The 17,678-nt window shown below is 38.4% G+C and overlaps 2 protein-coding genes across 2 annotated transcripts; one reads left to right on the top strand and one right to left on the bottom strand.

The window, feature by feature from the left end:
* Positions 1-7,454: 7,454 nt before the first annotated feature.
* Positions 7,455-8,195, bottom strand: LOC104237252 (uncharacterized). Its single transcript, XM_009791354.1, has one exon. It carries the CDS (start codon positions 8,193-8,195, stop codon positions 7,455-7,457), a length of 741 nt encoding a protein of 246 aa, XP_009789656.1.
* A 4,665-nt stretch (positions 8,196-12,860) lies between these two features.
* LOC104237251 (homeobox-leucine zipper protein HAT4-like) lies at positions 12,861-15,574 on the top strand. Its single transcript, XM_009791353.2, has 4 exons — positions 12,861-13,186; positions 13,601-13,902; positions 14,015-14,094; positions 14,951-15,574. The coding sequence occupies exons 1-4, from the start codon at positions 13,012-13,014 to the stop codon at positions 15,252-15,254; spliced, it is 861 nt and encodes a 286-aa protein (XP_009789655.1). The 5' UTR covers positions 12,861-13,011; the 3' UTR covers positions 15,255-15,574.
* The last annotated feature ends 2,104 nt before the right edge of the window (positions 15,575-17,678 follow it).

Raw genomic sequence — 17,678 nt, 5'->3', positions numbered from 1 at the left:
GCCATTGTCGCCAGCTTGAAAATTGACATCTTGAGGATTAAAATGAGCTCAAATTGTAACTCAATTCGGAGACCGAATCCAAAATAGTTGACTATACAAGCCTCCGGGCCACATATTAAAATGTCTCAATGACCAAAATAGCGTAAGAGCCATTGTCGCCAGCCAAACGAGCCTCCGAGCCGCATACTAAAAGCCCTCTACGACCAAATAGCGTAAGAGTCATTGTTGCCAACTTGAAAAGTGACAACTTGAGGATTAAAATGAGCTCGAATCGTAACCCGATTCGGACATCGGATCCAAAATAGTTAACTATACAAGCCTTCAGGCCACATATTAAAAGGTCTAAATGACCAAAATAGCGTAAGACGCACTATCGTCGGTCTGAAAATCGAAAGGACTTAAGGGTCAATTAAAGCTCGAATCGCAACGTTACTTAGAGACTGGACTCAGAATAGTTGAAACAACAAATGCCCGAGGGTGAGAAATAAAGGCCACCGTTGTCCACCCATGCAGGCAGGAAAGAACTTAAGGTTCAATTAAAGCTCAAAACGCAATGCAACTCGGAGACTGGACCCAAGATAGTTAAAACAACGAATGCCAAGGGCAAGAAATGAGAACAATCACCATCTGCCCGCACGGGCACAAAAGACCGAAGGTCAAGCAAACTCGAGTCAAGGCCTGACTCGGAGACTGAGCCTAATCAGCTGGGAAAAGCATAGAGGACCCAACGCCTGTTCACGACAAAGATCGCACTTAAAAGCCTTTGGGCCTGCCTGAATAGTTCCGAACCTACGAGGCTCCCACCAAACACGGAAGCCAGCACGCCTAGTTAAAAGCAATACAGAAAGAGGTGCAGAAGAAATAAAGCTTTAAGTTTCCTCTTATCTTACATACGCAAAAAGGCGCACTCTCCATCTACAAACATGCTCTATAAGTATCAAATACAAAGCGAAAAAATAGCAAAATCTACACTCCGCTCCAAAAGGCTACAACCTTCCGGATTCGCGCTCCGTGACGTCAGCAAGAAGTGGCCGAGCGTCACACTCGTCAGCCCTTTCTCGAGCCAATTCCTCCAAGAGAACGAAGCCCCTTGCGCCGATCTTCTTGAGTACCTCTCTTCGGGATCTGCAACGAACATTCCTCGATCTTATTCTCCCGGTTGAGGGCCCACATCAGCTAGGCCTGGGCATCAGCAACGTCTTTCATACGAATTACCATCTCCTGATCAGCCTTGATTGGGCTTAGTGCCGCTTCATCCCGGGCATCGATTATCTCGACCCTGATCTTTGAGAGATCAGACTCAAGTTTCCCAATCATATCCGCTTGAACTATAGCATTGTCACGGACCAAGCGGAGTTGGACGTCGAAGGCATGGACCTTGGACAAATCGCCTGTCTCCTCTAAAGCTTGAGCTTGCACCTGAGCCCTTAGCTCACCAGAAGCATTTCTGATGCGGTCGATGTCGCCCTTGAGGTACTCCAAGGCCTCCGTCTTTTTCTGTAGCTGATATAGCAAAAATGGGTTAACCTTGAGGACCAAAAAGAGCGAAGCGCATGCGACAAAAGGTTACCTGCTCCATCAAATAGATCTCATAATTCGAGCTCCGGTACACCTCATATTGCCGATGCAGTAACTCAACCTCCTTCTCCTCGCTAAGGAGCCTAAGGGACTCGCCCGTGACCAAAATTTTCCAAAGCCTGGCTCCTTGACGGAATAGCTCAAATCTAAGCCTATCACAGGCCTGTAGAAGGAAAACTCAATAAAGAGAGGAGGATACAGAATATAGGAAAGCTGCGCCTAAGCTCATCGTGAAGTGAAGCCGACAGACTTCCTCGAAGTCGGAGCACACTCCAGTTGATCCTGCCTCTTCGGCCCTAGGAGAACCAACCTCGGTCAAAGTATATTCACTCAGAGGAATGGCCATCCGGGAATCGGACACTCCAGGAACAACAGGCTCGGACGATGCCTCTCCTCGAAGGCACAGGCCCGTTCAACGCCACTAAAAACTCGATTGCACTGCGGGTACCAATCCCATTTATCGTCATTGTCCCTCGGCTTAGAGGTCGACGCCTCCTTCCCCCCTTCGGAAGAGTACTGCCTCATCCCAAAGAACCGTCTGATACCTGCAAACGACAAAGCCAATGCAAAAGAAAGGGGGGAATGTTACCTCAAATATATGAAGGCCAAGGCAAGGGCAACATACGCGCATACCTTGGTATTTCGCTCCCTATTTGATGCGGAATACAGCTCGTCACCTACGCTCATTGCAAGTCGAATGGGTCACCAGCCTCCGGACCCAGTCGGGCAGGTCAAGAACTTCGCCCGGTGTCCATGAAATTGCTGCAAAAGGGGAAGAACACGATTACTCAATTGATTTTTGCTACAAGCAAAATCTGGAAAAGCACCAAACACTCCACTCACGTGCATAATTCCATCCCTCGGAAAATGGCAAAAGCTCCACAGGGATAATGTCAGCCGTTCGGACCCGGATGAACCAACTGGCCCACTCTCGATCCCCATCTTCTTCGTCATCGACAACAATGGCGTGGACGAATGGCACCTCAGGGTTAGCAAGCCTTGGTGATGAAAGGGCCGGTATAGCCTGATGAGGTGGCTAAACATGAATTCAAGCCCAACCCTCTCTGTAAAGAATCTCATCATCAACACCACTCGCCAAAACGATGGTTGTATCTACGCCAAAGTAACCCGATACTTCAAGAAAAAATCAAGCACAACCCTATCAAGGGGGCCAAATGCGAAAGGATATAGGTATATGCTCAAGAATCCATCAGCGGATTCCGTAATACTCTTATCGGGGAAAACACCTACAGCGTAATCTCCTCGCTCCATCCGTAGTATCTCCTCACCATCTCCAGATGTTCCTCTCTTATCAAAGATACGGTCTTCGGAGCGAACTCCCACGGATCTTGAGCGCCGGGAGAAACACTTCCCACTCTCTGCCGAGTCGGCCCTGAAATAGTCGCCATGACTATGGTAAAATTGACAACCCAGAGCAAGGACACATGCCAACGCCTTTTGCGCCTGAAGAAATGAAGAACCCTATGCCAAAGCGGAAGGGTAACTATCTAAAATAGTGAGGTCTTTCGAATAAGCCAAAATTGGCCCACATATATGCGAGAAGCAACGACGACCCGCATACCTGGAGTAAGCCCCAAGAAGACAACAACCTCAATACATATCGATGGGGTGATACCCGACCCTAGGGGAATCCATCAACAAGAGGCCAGGACTCAAGGAGTCAACTGTATTGTCTTCAGTCTCAAGACAGTGTCCGACCTCGAAGACCTCCGCCAAAAAAGAAGTCGGGCTTCAGGAAGTTTTCAACGCCATCACTCGACTCAAGACGGTACTCGGTCTCATGGTTTCCTTTTCTAAAAAGAGAAATAAGCACGCGAAGCTCCAATCACAAAGGCTCAACGAAGGCCCGAGGCAGCGCCTGAGTACATGCAACCTCTCAACAGAAGTCTATCCTATATGCTTTAAAAAAGCTATCTGCATCAAGATCAAAAGGGACCCCAGGTACCCAAAGAAGACCTTCAATCAGGATAACATTCTCGAAAGCTCCGAAACTAGGCGTATTATCTCCATGCAACTCGGAGGGCCCGACAGCCCGAGCCCATCAGATCAATTCAGGCTTAGTCCGAGGTACGACGATGGGATCGAAAAGGAGCCATGTAGATCAGCAAAAGATCAGAAAGAATGCTCGCATCCGAGTCAGATATCAGCGATCGACAATAAAGGAAGACATTCAAAAGGCCTCGAAGGGCACGAGAGCATGCAACTATGAGGCAGGAATCGAAAACAGAAGTCAATGAAGTATATTCATATTCATAAAAATCCATGTACAACAGCCCTCGAGGGGTCCTTACATACAATTAAAAAAGACTACAAAGGTTCTCTACGCGTAAAACGGAGGAACGAAAGGATGTACATGTGATGAAACCTGAGATCCCGGTCCATCCTCGAAAACCCATCTCCGGTATCAACATCCTCGAGCACCACCCCCTCGAGCACACATCGTCAAGGGCGATTCCTTCGATGGCCACCTCCTCTAGGTTCCCAGCTTAATCCCCCGGGGGATTCCCGCTGGAGAAGATGAAGAAAAGGAAAATAAGGGGATGCAGAGGAGGCAGAGAAAAGAGACATGGCCCGCCGAAGCCAAAGGTTGAAGATTCGGCGGGCCCCAACCTCGACGGCCGATAGTGTATTTTTTTCCTTGGGAAAGAAAAAACCCAAGGGATGAAGGGCCACACCAGGCCTCGGTAGGAGAGTGTGCAGCGGTGCATAGTCCAAGAGGCTATCTACATATGGGGAAAATCGACTCTCCGTCCGTCACCATCTCGGGCCAACACAACAGCTACGACAACCATGTCAACGACCACAACAGCAACAGGACAGCATGATTGTGCTTGATAAAAGGAAGCCCCGGCAAATGACCACAACACAATCTAAGGGAGTGCCACCAAACGGCCTTGAGGCCATGAACCCCAAGCATGATGTTCAAGGATAAAAGAAGATGAGAAGAAGGAATGGGAAAATAAGCCAACGAAGGCACTAGGATAGGAAAAACAACGCCAAAGCACCCCTATTTATAGGGGGTTAGGACATAGTCATCGAGGCTTTGGAAGATTGACCAGTGGGCGCAATTACTGTATTCTTGAGAAACTGAATCGACGGCGGTACAATCACCTTGGAGAACGGGAATCGGTAGTGCATTGAATGAAGTCGAAATAGACAAATTTGTGGTATTTCTCGGTTGCCACAAAAGCTCGTGCCACAGGTTGCATCATTAGTGTGACGTCTCCGTACGGAGCTCGAGGAGTCAAGTGTCAGAATCATTTCCCTTCGCTTCATTTTGGAAAACGCGGAGACTATCTGTATGCAGCGAAAATCAGAAGACTTATTTTCTTGCTATCAAGTCATTTTGAAGGGATGCCTCGAGACCCCGAGGACATGGAGACACGACTGAGTCCCCTCCCTCGGGGATCATCGAGGCCCGACTCAGAGAAGACGGAGATCGCAGCCAGAACATAGGGGGAAGCTCCCAAGGCACATGACTAAGTCTGACAGGGTCGGCCTATCCAGAGCCTATGTTGAGGCATCGCGTCAAGCCATCCCATCTCCATACTTTATAATTAATGCCCATGTACTAGTAACCGAGTTCCCCTCCTATATAAAGGGAACTCGCACTACCTTATATGAGGTTGATGTTGCTCCATTTCTCCACAAGTGCAATAATATCTCTCTCTCCCTTCTTTCTAAACTCGCCCTTTCTCATTGGCCCGAGGCCACCTTAATATTTATCGCTTTCTTACTTGTTCTTCATTTTATTGCTTGGTATTGGCCATAAAGAGCCTCGTTTAATCATATCCTTAACTTTTATCCCATTCCCGACTGTCCCGATACCTCAAGCTCGATTCAGACATCGGCCCCGAGGCCCCCATCGACCGATCCTACGCACGGACAACAGGTTCCTCGGCTCGCTCAAATCCTTGTTTTAGCCTGTATCCCTTTGGTAAAACAAACCCGGGCAGTAAGCCTTCAGTTTTGGGCATTTTTAACTTGCATTTCATCATTAAACTCCACATTCTTAGCACCATCTGCTCTAACAACTAGCTCGAGAATAGATCACGTATTTTTAGAATCCCATTTACAAATTTAATTATTGTTGCCATTTTCACGATAAACATATAGATTGACACTAATTCATCACTCAAAATATCAAGATCAATATTTTCAGTCAAGAAAGTAGTAATAAAATCAGGACCAAAGCTAGCTTCAATTCTACGGCTCTTACTTCTTCTAAGTTCATTTTCATGCTCATTAGCAGTAACACTAGAAGAAGGCACAATATGAGAATTAACAGATATATATGTAGAAGCATTATTAGGCATAACACTAGGCACATTATTTTTCAATGGAAAAACATGCTAAATTTTTTTTGCTTCTCTAGATTCACAAATAGAACTATCATTCAAAGACATAAATCTATATGCAATACTGTTTTGAGCATAACCAATGAAAATAGCATCAAAAGTTTTGGATCCAACAGTTACTTATTTAAAATCAGGTAGACCAACCTTAGCCAAACACTCCCACACTTTCAGAATTTTCAAGTAAGGGGCAAACCCTTTCCATAACTCATACGGGGTATTATCTAACTTCTTATGAGGGACTTTATTAAGAACATAACATGCAGATAAAACAGCTTCCCCCCCACATATTACCAGATAAACCCGAACTCAAAAGCATAGAATTCATCATTTCCTGAAGGGTTCTATTTTTCCGTTCGGCTACACCATTTTGTTGGGGAGTATAGGGAGCACTAACCTCATGTATAATACCATTTTTCTCACAAAAGGCTTCTAGAGTATTAGTACTATATTCACCACCCCTGTCAGACCTAAGCCTCTTGATTTTTCTGTCTAATTGATTATCTACTTCTGCCTTGTATATCAAAACCATGCTTTCAGCTTCATCTTTTGAATTAAGAAGATATACCTTAGTATATCTAGAAAGGTCAACTACAAATGTGATGTAGTATTTCTTTCCACCCTTACTAACAGTATTTTTGAAATTTGCTAAGTCTGAATGTACTGGTTTAAACAATTATGTTTTTCTACTAGTTACATTTTTAAAAGGCTTTTTGGTATATTTTGCTTCTACACAAACAAAACACTTAGAAAAATTATCAACATTAATTGCAGGAATTAATTCCATTTTTCTAAGTCATTTAATAGAAGCAATATTAACGTGACCTAGTCTACCATGCCACAAATCAATAGACTCAGCAATATAAGCAGAATTAAAAGTACTAGCATTAGTAGTAATATCTTGAGCAATGATCAGTAAAAATAAACCCCCACCAAGGTAATCTTTCCCACCAAAGTCTCCTCCATGAGAAATAAAAACTTTATCAGATTCAAAAATAACTTTAAGACTTGCTTTGTTGAGAAGTGCACGAGAAACTAAGTTTCTACGAAAGGAGGGTACCTGCAAAACATTGTTCAAGGCTAAGATTTTTTTAGAAGTTAATTTAAGGAGAATTTTCCCTTTACCCATAACTTTAGCTGTAGTGGAGTTATCCATGTAGACACACTCGCCATCAACAGATTCCTCAAAGTCGTGAAACAACTCCTTGTTGGCGCAAAGGTTCCTTGAAGCACCTGTGTCCAATATCCAGTCAGTTTTGTTAGCCACCATGTTCGCCTCAACAACCACATCAGCAATGACATCACCCCCTCAGTAAGGTTAGCTTGGACCAGAGCTTTTCCTCCAATCTTTGAGCTTTGTCCTTGTCTCTGGTTGCACTGAAAAGCCTTGTGACTAATTTTGATGCAGACATAGCAAGATCCTTTCAACTTTTGAATATGTCCCTCCGACTTATTGGAGTAATTCTGCTTCTTCACTTGTCCTTTCTTCTGACCATTCTTCTATTTTCCTTTAAACCTGTCTTTCACAAAAGTACTAGAAAATTCCACAAGGTTAGCTTTAGAAGAATTAAGAGAGAGAGATTTCATCTTATCCTTAAGCAGTTCAGATTCCTCATCTTTGAGACGGTTTGCTTCCTCAGTCCTCATGTGACTGATCAATTCTTGAAGAGTTAAATTTTTCTTCTTGTGCTTTAGTTGATTCCTGTAATCACTCCAGGAAGGTGGAAACTTTTCAAGCAGAACATTAGCCTGAAGAATCTCACACATCTCCATGCTTTCGTTCAAAACATCAGCAGTCAAGTTTTCATACTCGTGAACCTGTTCCATGATTGGCTTATCATCAACCATCTGAAACTTTATCCACTTTTCAATGACATACTTCTTTTTCCCGGCATCATCACGACCATATTTTTTCTCCAAACTATCCCATATGACTTTAGCAGATTTATAATTTATAAACAAATCAAATAGAGGGTTAGTCATATGATTAAGCAGATGTCCTCTCACTATTTTATTATCCTTTTCAAATTTCTTCTTAGTAGCATCATCATCAACAATAATATTGGCAGAATTAGAATTATCAGTAACAATATCCGTAGGAGGATCGTTAAACAAAATATAATCAACTTCTAATTGTTCAAAGAAAATTAAAAGTTTCTGGGACCAACGCTTATAATTGTTTCCATCTAAAGGCTCAAGCTTTGATAGATCAGGAAGTGTTTTGTTCAAAGTGGTGGCCATTAGTCAATATTATATATGAAATCGCTTTCAAATTGTAAGGAAAATGAGTAGATAATATTGACTAAGAACAAGAAGGAAAGAAGAACAACTTATAAAAAATACTGTGTCGTGGCAAGCCACTGCCTTGAAAGCGATTTCGGCCCGACTGGGTGCAAATCGTTAAGACCGATCGCTCCCCAAGGTTCCACAGCACCTCCAAACACGTGCACTCGTGGCTGGAAGTTTAGAATTTGCACAAAATAGTTGCCCAGAAAGAAAAAAAGATGAAGGTTTTTTCTGTAGTTGTTATAGAAATTAAAATATTGTAGGAAGAAAGTGATGAGTAGCAATATGAATTATTGATTAAGAATTGAGTAAATATGATGGCTAATGATCATCTTATTTATAGGCAATTAGGGAAGTTGCATGCATGACAAGTGTGTAGAGTCTTTTAACACTTGTCCAAATATATTAATCCATTTGACAAGTGTACCTAGTCTTCCATGCATGTAGACACATGGTAGATTTGCATAGCCACTTGTCAAAGCCATTCAACACTTGGCTTTAAGGCTTCATGCAAGAAGCCACTTGGAAATAGATTAAAAAATAGAAAGAGCCATGACTATTGGTTGTAGATGGATTTTCAATAAGAAAATTTTAACTTTGCATTCTAAATAATACCAACACTTTCTAATGATCTGATTGTATAAATATTTTTTCTATATTTAATCTGTAAGGGGCCGTTTGATAGGATACATTAGAGAAAATAATGCATGCATTAATTAGCTTTTGGTATACTAATCATTTTTTAGGTACACTTTTTTAACCTTTGTATTACTAGCGCAAATATTAATTATACAACCTATTTGGTATTATCATATGTATAACTAATACATAGCAAATCATAGTATTAGCAATACCAAGACTATTAATGCATGCATTAGCATGATTAAAGATAAAATTATCCTTAAAATCCCTTAAAGGTAAAGAATATGGAGGATATTTTTATAAACAACTAATTTTCTTAATGCAATGCATTTTAATTTTAATACACCACATTAAATAGTGGATAAGAAATAATTATTTTTGTATTACTAATCTATATATTACTAATTATTGCAATACTAACACAAGTTATTCAACACTATTCTTATACACCCTCTCAACGACCCCAAAAAACATAAACTCATATTTTATCAGGATTTTAAAATTACAAAATTATATCACTAGCTGACTTCCCCGTTAGTTAAGAAAATGATCTAGTTTGTCTAAACTGTATAGCTTTTGTTATACTCCCTCCGTTTCAATTTATGTAAACTTATTTAATTGGGCACGAAGTTTAAGAAAATAATGAAGATTTTTGAATTTGTGGTGTAAAATGAAGTACATATATTTTGTGTGGCTATAAATTATTGCATAAAGGTAAATTGTTTCTAAATAAGAAAATGGATCATTCTTTTTGGCACGGACCAAAAAGGAAATAGATTCACATAAATTGAAACGGAGGAAGTATAATTTAAATAAATGGGATACAAATATATATCTTTTACTAACAAAAAGAAGACAGGGGCGGGGCCAAATTTCAAATGGGCAAATGGCAATGGAGTTGGGATGTTGGAGAAAAAATTAAAGTATATATTATTGTAATCACATATACGCATTTCCCTTTCATGACTATTCATTTGATATGTGTTCCATATCTGAATGGTTTTGAGACAGATATGGCATTGAGGTAGAAAGCAATGTGCATTGCAAAAATTGGACAAACTGGACCTCCACCCCCCTCAACCATCTTTATTTGCTCCATTATTATCTTCCTCTTAAGCTTATTGGATAAGTATATTGTTGTAGATTGATTTAACATGGCTCGTGCCTGTGGGTCATTTCTTGTTTTTGTTTCTACTCACACAAAATTAGCGACGGACAAATTCTGTAACTAAACTTGCTAAATATAACATTTTTTTCTTCTTAACACTTCAATAAATTTTTGGCACTTCTATAAAACTTACTAGTTACTACTCTCTTCGTCAAAATTTAGCTAGGTAGCATTTTTTGCCTTTCGAGAGACAAGTTAATTAATCTTTGAAGCTAAATTAGATTAAATTAACTCAATATTTTAAAATAAATTTAGATATTTAAAAACTATACAAAGAACTATAAGTTGCAACTCTTCAATAAAAATTACATTTGAAAATGGAACAGAAGGAATATTTGATAAGTATGTATTATCGACAAGAATGCATGCAGTAAAGATGTTTATTTTTCATTTGTTTTTCAGAAACAGTTAACAAGGTAATACTGAAAGTCTAATGGTAATACAGAAAGTCTAATATGGACGTGATTTGGTTCTCTGAAATTTGAATTTGTAAAATTGAAGTTTGAATTCTACTATCATTAGTGGTGATTCATGACCAACTATTTTCTTTGGGTCTAGAATAAAGAAATTAGTATTCAATTCAGTCAATGTAATATAATTATGCCTCATTGATATATGCTGTATAGTGCAACTTGCTTACCTTTTTGTACACACACACATTCAAGAAAACCTAAATATTACAATATTTGAACATAAGTTCAAAAATTACACTATATGCAGTTTTAACTAAAAATAAAACAGAAGTAGGGAAGCTGCATGGTAAAAGAATGGAGGACATTACTTTTGCAGCTTGATGTATGCAGAAGAAGGTCGAGTGAAAAAACAGAGAATTATATGGCAATATTCCAGCACAAAAGTTCTGGAAAAAAAAAACTTCTGAGTTTCCAAAGGAATATTATTTTATTTTCTTTGTTAAACAAAAACAAGTTGCACTCGAAAGAAAAAAGGAAGCAGCAGCATAAAGGTGACGCAGAAAAAGAATTTTATACCGTAACTAATAAGACGTCCAAAGTGGAGTCTCAGAATAACGGTAAAATTATTTTAATGTGACGTATAAGTAACGAGTACGAGCCATAGAATGAGTTATTGATATTTGTATTAGGGTAGACTTCTTACCTTATACATTTCAAAATACGATCTTTCACCAAATCCAACATAAATATGAAATATTTTATGCAGCGATCTACTCTTTTAACTAATAAGAACTCCATAAAGTTGATTAATTTTCCTTTTAGCAGAAAAGTCCCTTTACTCAGGCCAGAAAAAGAAAAGAAAGAGAAAAAAGAAAAAGAAAAAATGAAAAGAAGTGCGAACAACCCATTCCATTGAATGGTTTTGTTGGAGACCAGTCAACGGTCAAATGCAAGAGGATCATAAAGAAATAGTAGAACTCCATGCAGCTTAACTAGCTAAGCTAACTTCCAAAGCCAAGCCTAAAGTCACTTCATTTTATATTACTATAATCAGCTATGGCAATCGTAAGAAAAAAAAACTTTAACTGCACTAAGTATCACTTAATTAACAAATATTATGTGTTTTTATTTACACTTATTTCATTTAATTATAGTTAGTTCATATTACCTTTTATCTTCATATATTACATTAAATAATTCTTTGATACTATCATTTCAGTGTAGAACAATTATATTATTCTTTCCTCATCATAATTCCAGTCCTCTCACATTTAGTTTTTTCCTATCCACCCATCTAATAACCAATATTCACTCGCACAATATAAAGCTCATTAACAAAAAGTATTTTATGTCGTTTTTTTTTAATTTTCAGGGCTTGAACTAATTACCTCTAATGAAAGTGAAGTGAGCCTATTTCATCCCACCCCACCAATAATAAGTTCAATGAATAAAATTATGTCCTAATAATAATATAAAGAGTTTAAAGTAAAATTATTTATAAAATATAAAAAAATTTATTTTTCTTTGAACAATACAAAAAAAAGGAATATTTAGTTATAGCTAATGTTTAGACATATATTTGGTTGTTTTTAAAAAAAAATTGAAGTTATGTTTGGACATATATTTTAGTTATAAAAAATTAAAATTTTATGAGCGAAAGAAAAAAAAATTTATCCAAAAATTAGTTTGGAACATGAATTTCTTTTTTGCAATTTCTTTATGAAACTAATCAATTTTCATGAACAAATATTTTTTTCCAGCAAAATTATGTCCAAAACGGAAGCACAATCATTTGATACTCCTATAATTTAATGTGAATATTTTTTTCTGTCACTTTTATTTGGCATATATACTAAAAATAGTTTTATTTTTACTCGGCACTTCACGCATATTAAGAGAAGACAATTGTTTTATCCACAGATTTATTATTCTTTTCAAATCCGACAAAATATATATCAATTAATATGATTATCATAATAAATTATGCACTTTATTTATTATTTTTAACTGATATAAAAAGTCAAAATGTACAGTGACGGAAAGTATATGTCATTGTGAATTTTTTTTTCCTCTACCACAATTCCACCTCCTTTCGCATTTACGACAGTAGTGAGAAAAGGATTTATTGGAAGAAGGAAATGGGTCCCCTTAAGAAAGGACCATAGAAATGGTGGTAATAATTTTGAGGAGGCAAAAGCTATGATTTGTGATAATTGGCTACCCCCCCCCCCTCACACTTCTTCTCATCATTGACCCTTTGTGCAAAAACCACACCCCATATTGCACTATTCTAAGCAGTACTTTTTTTTTTGTCCAAATAATTGAAAAATAAAAGTAAAAGGGCAAAAATTGCAATGTATCCTTTCTATATAAGACCTTCATTTGCACTTCCTACTCATATCACTACAAATACAAAGTTCCTTCTTCTCTCTCTCTCTCCCAATATCTCCCCATTAATTCTCATCTGAAACCCTGAAAATCCTCATTTCTCAAGAAACCGTTGAAGAAAAATTAAGCACAAATCAGAAGAATTTGAAAAGAAAAGAAAATGATGGTTGAGAAAGAAGATTTGGGGCTGAGTCTTAGCCTCAGTTTTCCAGATAATAATAACAAGAATAGTACAACCAATAATCCTTTTCATCATCAGCTCAATCTCATCCCTTCATCTTCACCTTTTAATCTCTTTCACAAAACTTCTTGGACTGATTCTTTCCCTTCTTCAGGTAATTTGTTTTTACTACTACTTATTTACTCTTGATCTATGCATATTTTCTCAAATCTCATCTTTTCTTTATATAATCTTCAGATCTGGTTAAATCTCACATTTCTTTAAACATTCTCCTTTTTATCTACCCTTTTAATAAAAAAGTTGGAAGAAAAAAATGAGTCTGTTTTTGTCAATTAAAAAGTCTCATTCTTTAAAGGGTGTTAGATTTTCCAATAATATGTAAAAAAATAAAATAAAAATTCATTATCATTGAAGTTTAAATAGTATAGTAGTTACCATTTTCACTATATTATCGTTAATAATTGTTACAGAGATTTGCTTGTATTAATTTATGTTATAGATGATTTGGTTCTGTAAATATTTTTTATTATGTCTTGTGCATGGAACTTAAACTCGTACTGATTTACAGATCGGAGCTCGGAGATATGCAGAGTGAAGACAAGGACATTACTGAAGGGAATAGACGTGAACCGGCTGCCGGCGACGGCGGACGCCGATGAAGAAGCCGGCGTATCATCACCTAACAGCACCATTTCGAGTGTGAGTGGAAATAAGAGAAGCGAAAGAGAGACAAATAACTGTGAGGAACATGAAATGGAAAGAGTTTCTGATGAAGACGACGGAGAAACTTCTAGAAAGAAACTTCGGCTTTCAAAAGACCAATCTGCCATTCTTGAAGAAACATTCAAAGAACACAACACTCTCAATCCTGTAAGTTTTATTAATTTCTTGTAACAATATCAGTTTTCAGGGGTATTTTCGACATTTTGTTTGGTATAGAAATTAGATTTGACTTGTGGTCTGTTTACTTTGGTTTTTGCAGAAACAAAAGCTGGCGTTGGCTAAAAGACTGGGATTAAGACCTAGGCAAGTTGAGGTCTGGTTTCAGAACAGGAGGGCAAGGTGAGATAATTTTGTCTTCTTTCTAGGGTATTTCTGAGATTTTACTCCACTTCCATGAGAATAATGATCATAATGATATTGAAAATGATAGCAATAATGAATAATGGCCATCCTTTTTAAAATAAAATAAAAAAAACTATTCGAACGGATTTGAGAATTGTTCAACATAGTAAGTTGTTGAAGTCATATCTATTTAGATTTGGAATTTAACGTACCATTAAAAGTATTGTTAAACTAATATTAGATAAATTAACTGTTCATAACTCAAAATAAGGCACACAACGTGCTAATTCATTTGGAGTTTAGCTGCAGTATATAGTTATATACAAACAACACCAACAAACCACCAAAGGAGAATGCTCCTTTCTTAATCAGAGGTTTTGGCTTCGAGCACTGGATATGAAAAAATATTTGGTAGGAAGCGCTTCCCCGAATGGGGTCCTACGACACTGGCGGGAAACCCAAAAAAAAAACACCAACAAAAGCCGTAGTAGTATTTCTACAGGTGGGGTCGGAGAAGTATAATGTGTACACCTGCCTAGAGCCTAGTAAAGTTAGAGAGAGTTTCTAATAGACTCTCGGCTCATATTAGCTGCAATATATACACGGTTAAGAATTTTTTTTAACACTAGCCAGATCATTAAATGATATATATGACAAGTAAATTGTTCATATTAGTGGAATTAGTAATCTGTAAAATGAGTATTTGCTACAACGAATTAAGATACGCTAATAGTGGAGAAAATTCAATCCAGTGAATACAAGTAAAAATCATTTAAAAATAGTGTTTTTATAAAGAATGGAGGTTGAAGTTGAATTGTTGACTAATGGGGTTGATGCAAAAATTGATGAACAGGACAAAGTTGAAGCAAACAGAAGTTGACTGTGAATTCCTGAAGAGATGTTGTGAGAATTTGACAGAGGAAAACAGGAGATTGCACAAGGAAGTTCAAGAGTTGAGGGCACTTAAGCTTTCACCTCAATTCTACATGCAAATGACTCCTCCTACCACCCTCACCATGTGCCCTTCATGTGAGCGTGTCGCGGGCCCACCAACCGTATCCGGACCCACATCTACACATGTGGGCCCGCCCCAACATCGGCCCATGCCATTTAACCTTTGGGCCAACACTCCAAAATCCCTTCACCCAAGATCTTGAGTTTAATATAATGCAAGGGCAATTTGGTCAATTGGACACTCATCAAAACCCCTCTTGTGGAAAAATATGAGATGGCAAACTGTAATAGAGTACTAGTATAATGTTTGTATGTGAAAATATGAATATAGGTCTATGATATGGTTGTTGGAAATGAGGGATTTAATTTGTGGGTCAAAAGAATCTGGTTTCTATTATTGACCCTATCCTTTTTCTTGTATCGACAAATTAGGGTTAGTCTTTTTTACTCTCTTTAGTACTAATGGTTTCCTTCCCCACAACTTTTAGATATAAAGAAATGAATAGAATTTTGTTTACTATAATTGAAAAGTCTACCTTCTAATCATTTACTTTTGAAATGTTTGCTTATTCAATTCAAATGATTATTATTACTTAGAGGCTAGATTATAAAGCAAGGAGACAAAACATGTACAGGAAACAATATTTATTGGTGTTCGGTTCCTCATTTTCTGGGTTTTGTTGGTTTATTGCTTCTTGCTTCGTGAAGCTGCTGTTTCTTCTCGTGGCAGGGTAGTGTTTTTTTCCCTTCTCACTATAACCTGTAGTTGGACTAAGAATAGGCAACTTTCAAACCAGATATGTTAATCTAGTCTATACAATAGTGGGGTAACTAAATTTATTTTGTTAAATTCTATTGATGGTGTAAGTTTTTCTTTGGGTTGTTAGTTTGTTAACTTGAGTAAGTGCCCGTTTGACCAAGCTCTTAAAAAAGTTTATTTTAAGAGTGCTTTTGACAATATTTTTAAAAAAAGTATTTTTGCAAAGTAGGAGTTTTTATTTTGCCAAATCATTGAGCAACACTTTCTACTAGCAAATAATGTTTGGTCAAGCATTCCCAAAAGTATTTTTGAGTATTAGATTACAAAAAAGCACTATAAAGGTTGAGTTGCAATTAATATTATCTAAAAGAGATAAATGACTTTAAATGTAACGACCCGACCAGTCGTTTGAAGCTCTAGCATGTCGTTCGGCAGTTTGAGGCCATGCGCAGCTTCACTTCAGGTATTATGACTTGTACGCGTAGTCGAAATTGAATTTCAGAAAGTTAAGAGTTGATTTAGAAAGAAAATTCCCGTTTTAGAAGCTTTAAGTTGAAAGTAAGGTTTGATTTATGAGTAAATGACCTCGGAATCGGGATTTGAAGGTTCCAACAAGTTTGTATGATGATTTTGGACTTGAGCGTATGTCCGGATCGGGTTTTGGATGACCCGGGAGCGTTTCGACGCCAATCGTGGAAGTTAGCATTTTTGGAAGAATTTCATAAATCTAGGTTGAAGCGCATTTTAGTGTTATCGATGTCCATTTGGGATTTCGAGTCTAGGAATAGCTCAGTATGGTGATTCTAGTATTGGGAGTGCGATCGGAAGTGAATTTGGAGGTCCGTAGGTCATTTTGGAGTCATTTGGCTAAAGTTAGAAATTTAAAGGTTTTTGGAAAATTTGACCGGAAGTGAACTTTTTGATATCGGGGTCGGATTCCGATTCCGGAAGTTGAAGTAGGTCCGTAATGTCAATTATAACTTGTGTGCAAAATTTGAGGTCAATCGGACGTGATTTGATAGGTTCCGGCGTCGGATGTAGAAGTTTGAAGTTCTAAAGCTCATAAAGCTTGGGGTGTGATTCGTGATTTCGGTGTTGTTTGATGTGATTTTAGGCGTCGAGCAGGTCCGCGTTATGTTATGGGACTGGTTGGTGTGATTGGATGGGATCCTGGGGACCTCGGGTGGATTCCGAGTGGTTAATGGATCGAATTAGAGTTGGGAGGAAGAGCTGAAGCCTGTTGTCCTCTGGTGTAACCGCACCTGCGAGGTCTTGGCCGCAGGTGCGGAGCCGCAGAAGCGGGAGTGGTTGGGCTAGGCTGGGACCGCAGATCCGGTCATCTTGCCGCAGAAGCGGGACCGCACCTGCAGAAGGAAGGGCGCAGATGCGGAAGTTGAGGGCCTGGAAGAGGACCGCAGAAGCGGATTGTGGGTCGTACCAGCGGAACCGCAGAAACGGTCAAGTGACCGCAGGTACGGAAATGCTAGAGGCAGTGAGGTTCTTTTAAATCGGGAGTTAGGTTCATCTCAACCCCATTTCTTCCATTGGAGACGATTTTGGAGCAACTTTGAGGTGCCATTTTCAACACCAAGCATGAGGTAAGTGGTTTATGTCAGTTTTTAGTTAAATACATTAATTTTGGATAGATTTTAGCATGAAAATTGGTCGAAACTTGGAGTGGAGGGGAAAACCTAGAAAATTGGTAATTTCGGATTTTGACCACGATTTTGGACATGAAATTAAGAGTAAATTACATATTTAAGTTCGTGAGGTTATAGGTAAACTTTATCTTCAAATTTTTTTGGAATCCGGGCATGTGGGCTCGAGGGTGTTTTTGTCAACTTTTCGATCGAGGTTAGGGATTGTT

This window comes from Nicotiana sylvestris, chromosome 8 (assembly GCF_000393655.2).
Source record: "Nicotiana sylvestris chromosome 8, ASM39365v2, whole genome shotgun sequence".
Lineage (NCBI taxonomy): Eukaryota > Viridiplantae > Streptophyta > Magnoliopsida > Solanales > Solanaceae > Nicotiana > Nicotiana sylvestris.
This window is presented reverse-complemented; position numbering and strand designations above follow the sequence as displayed.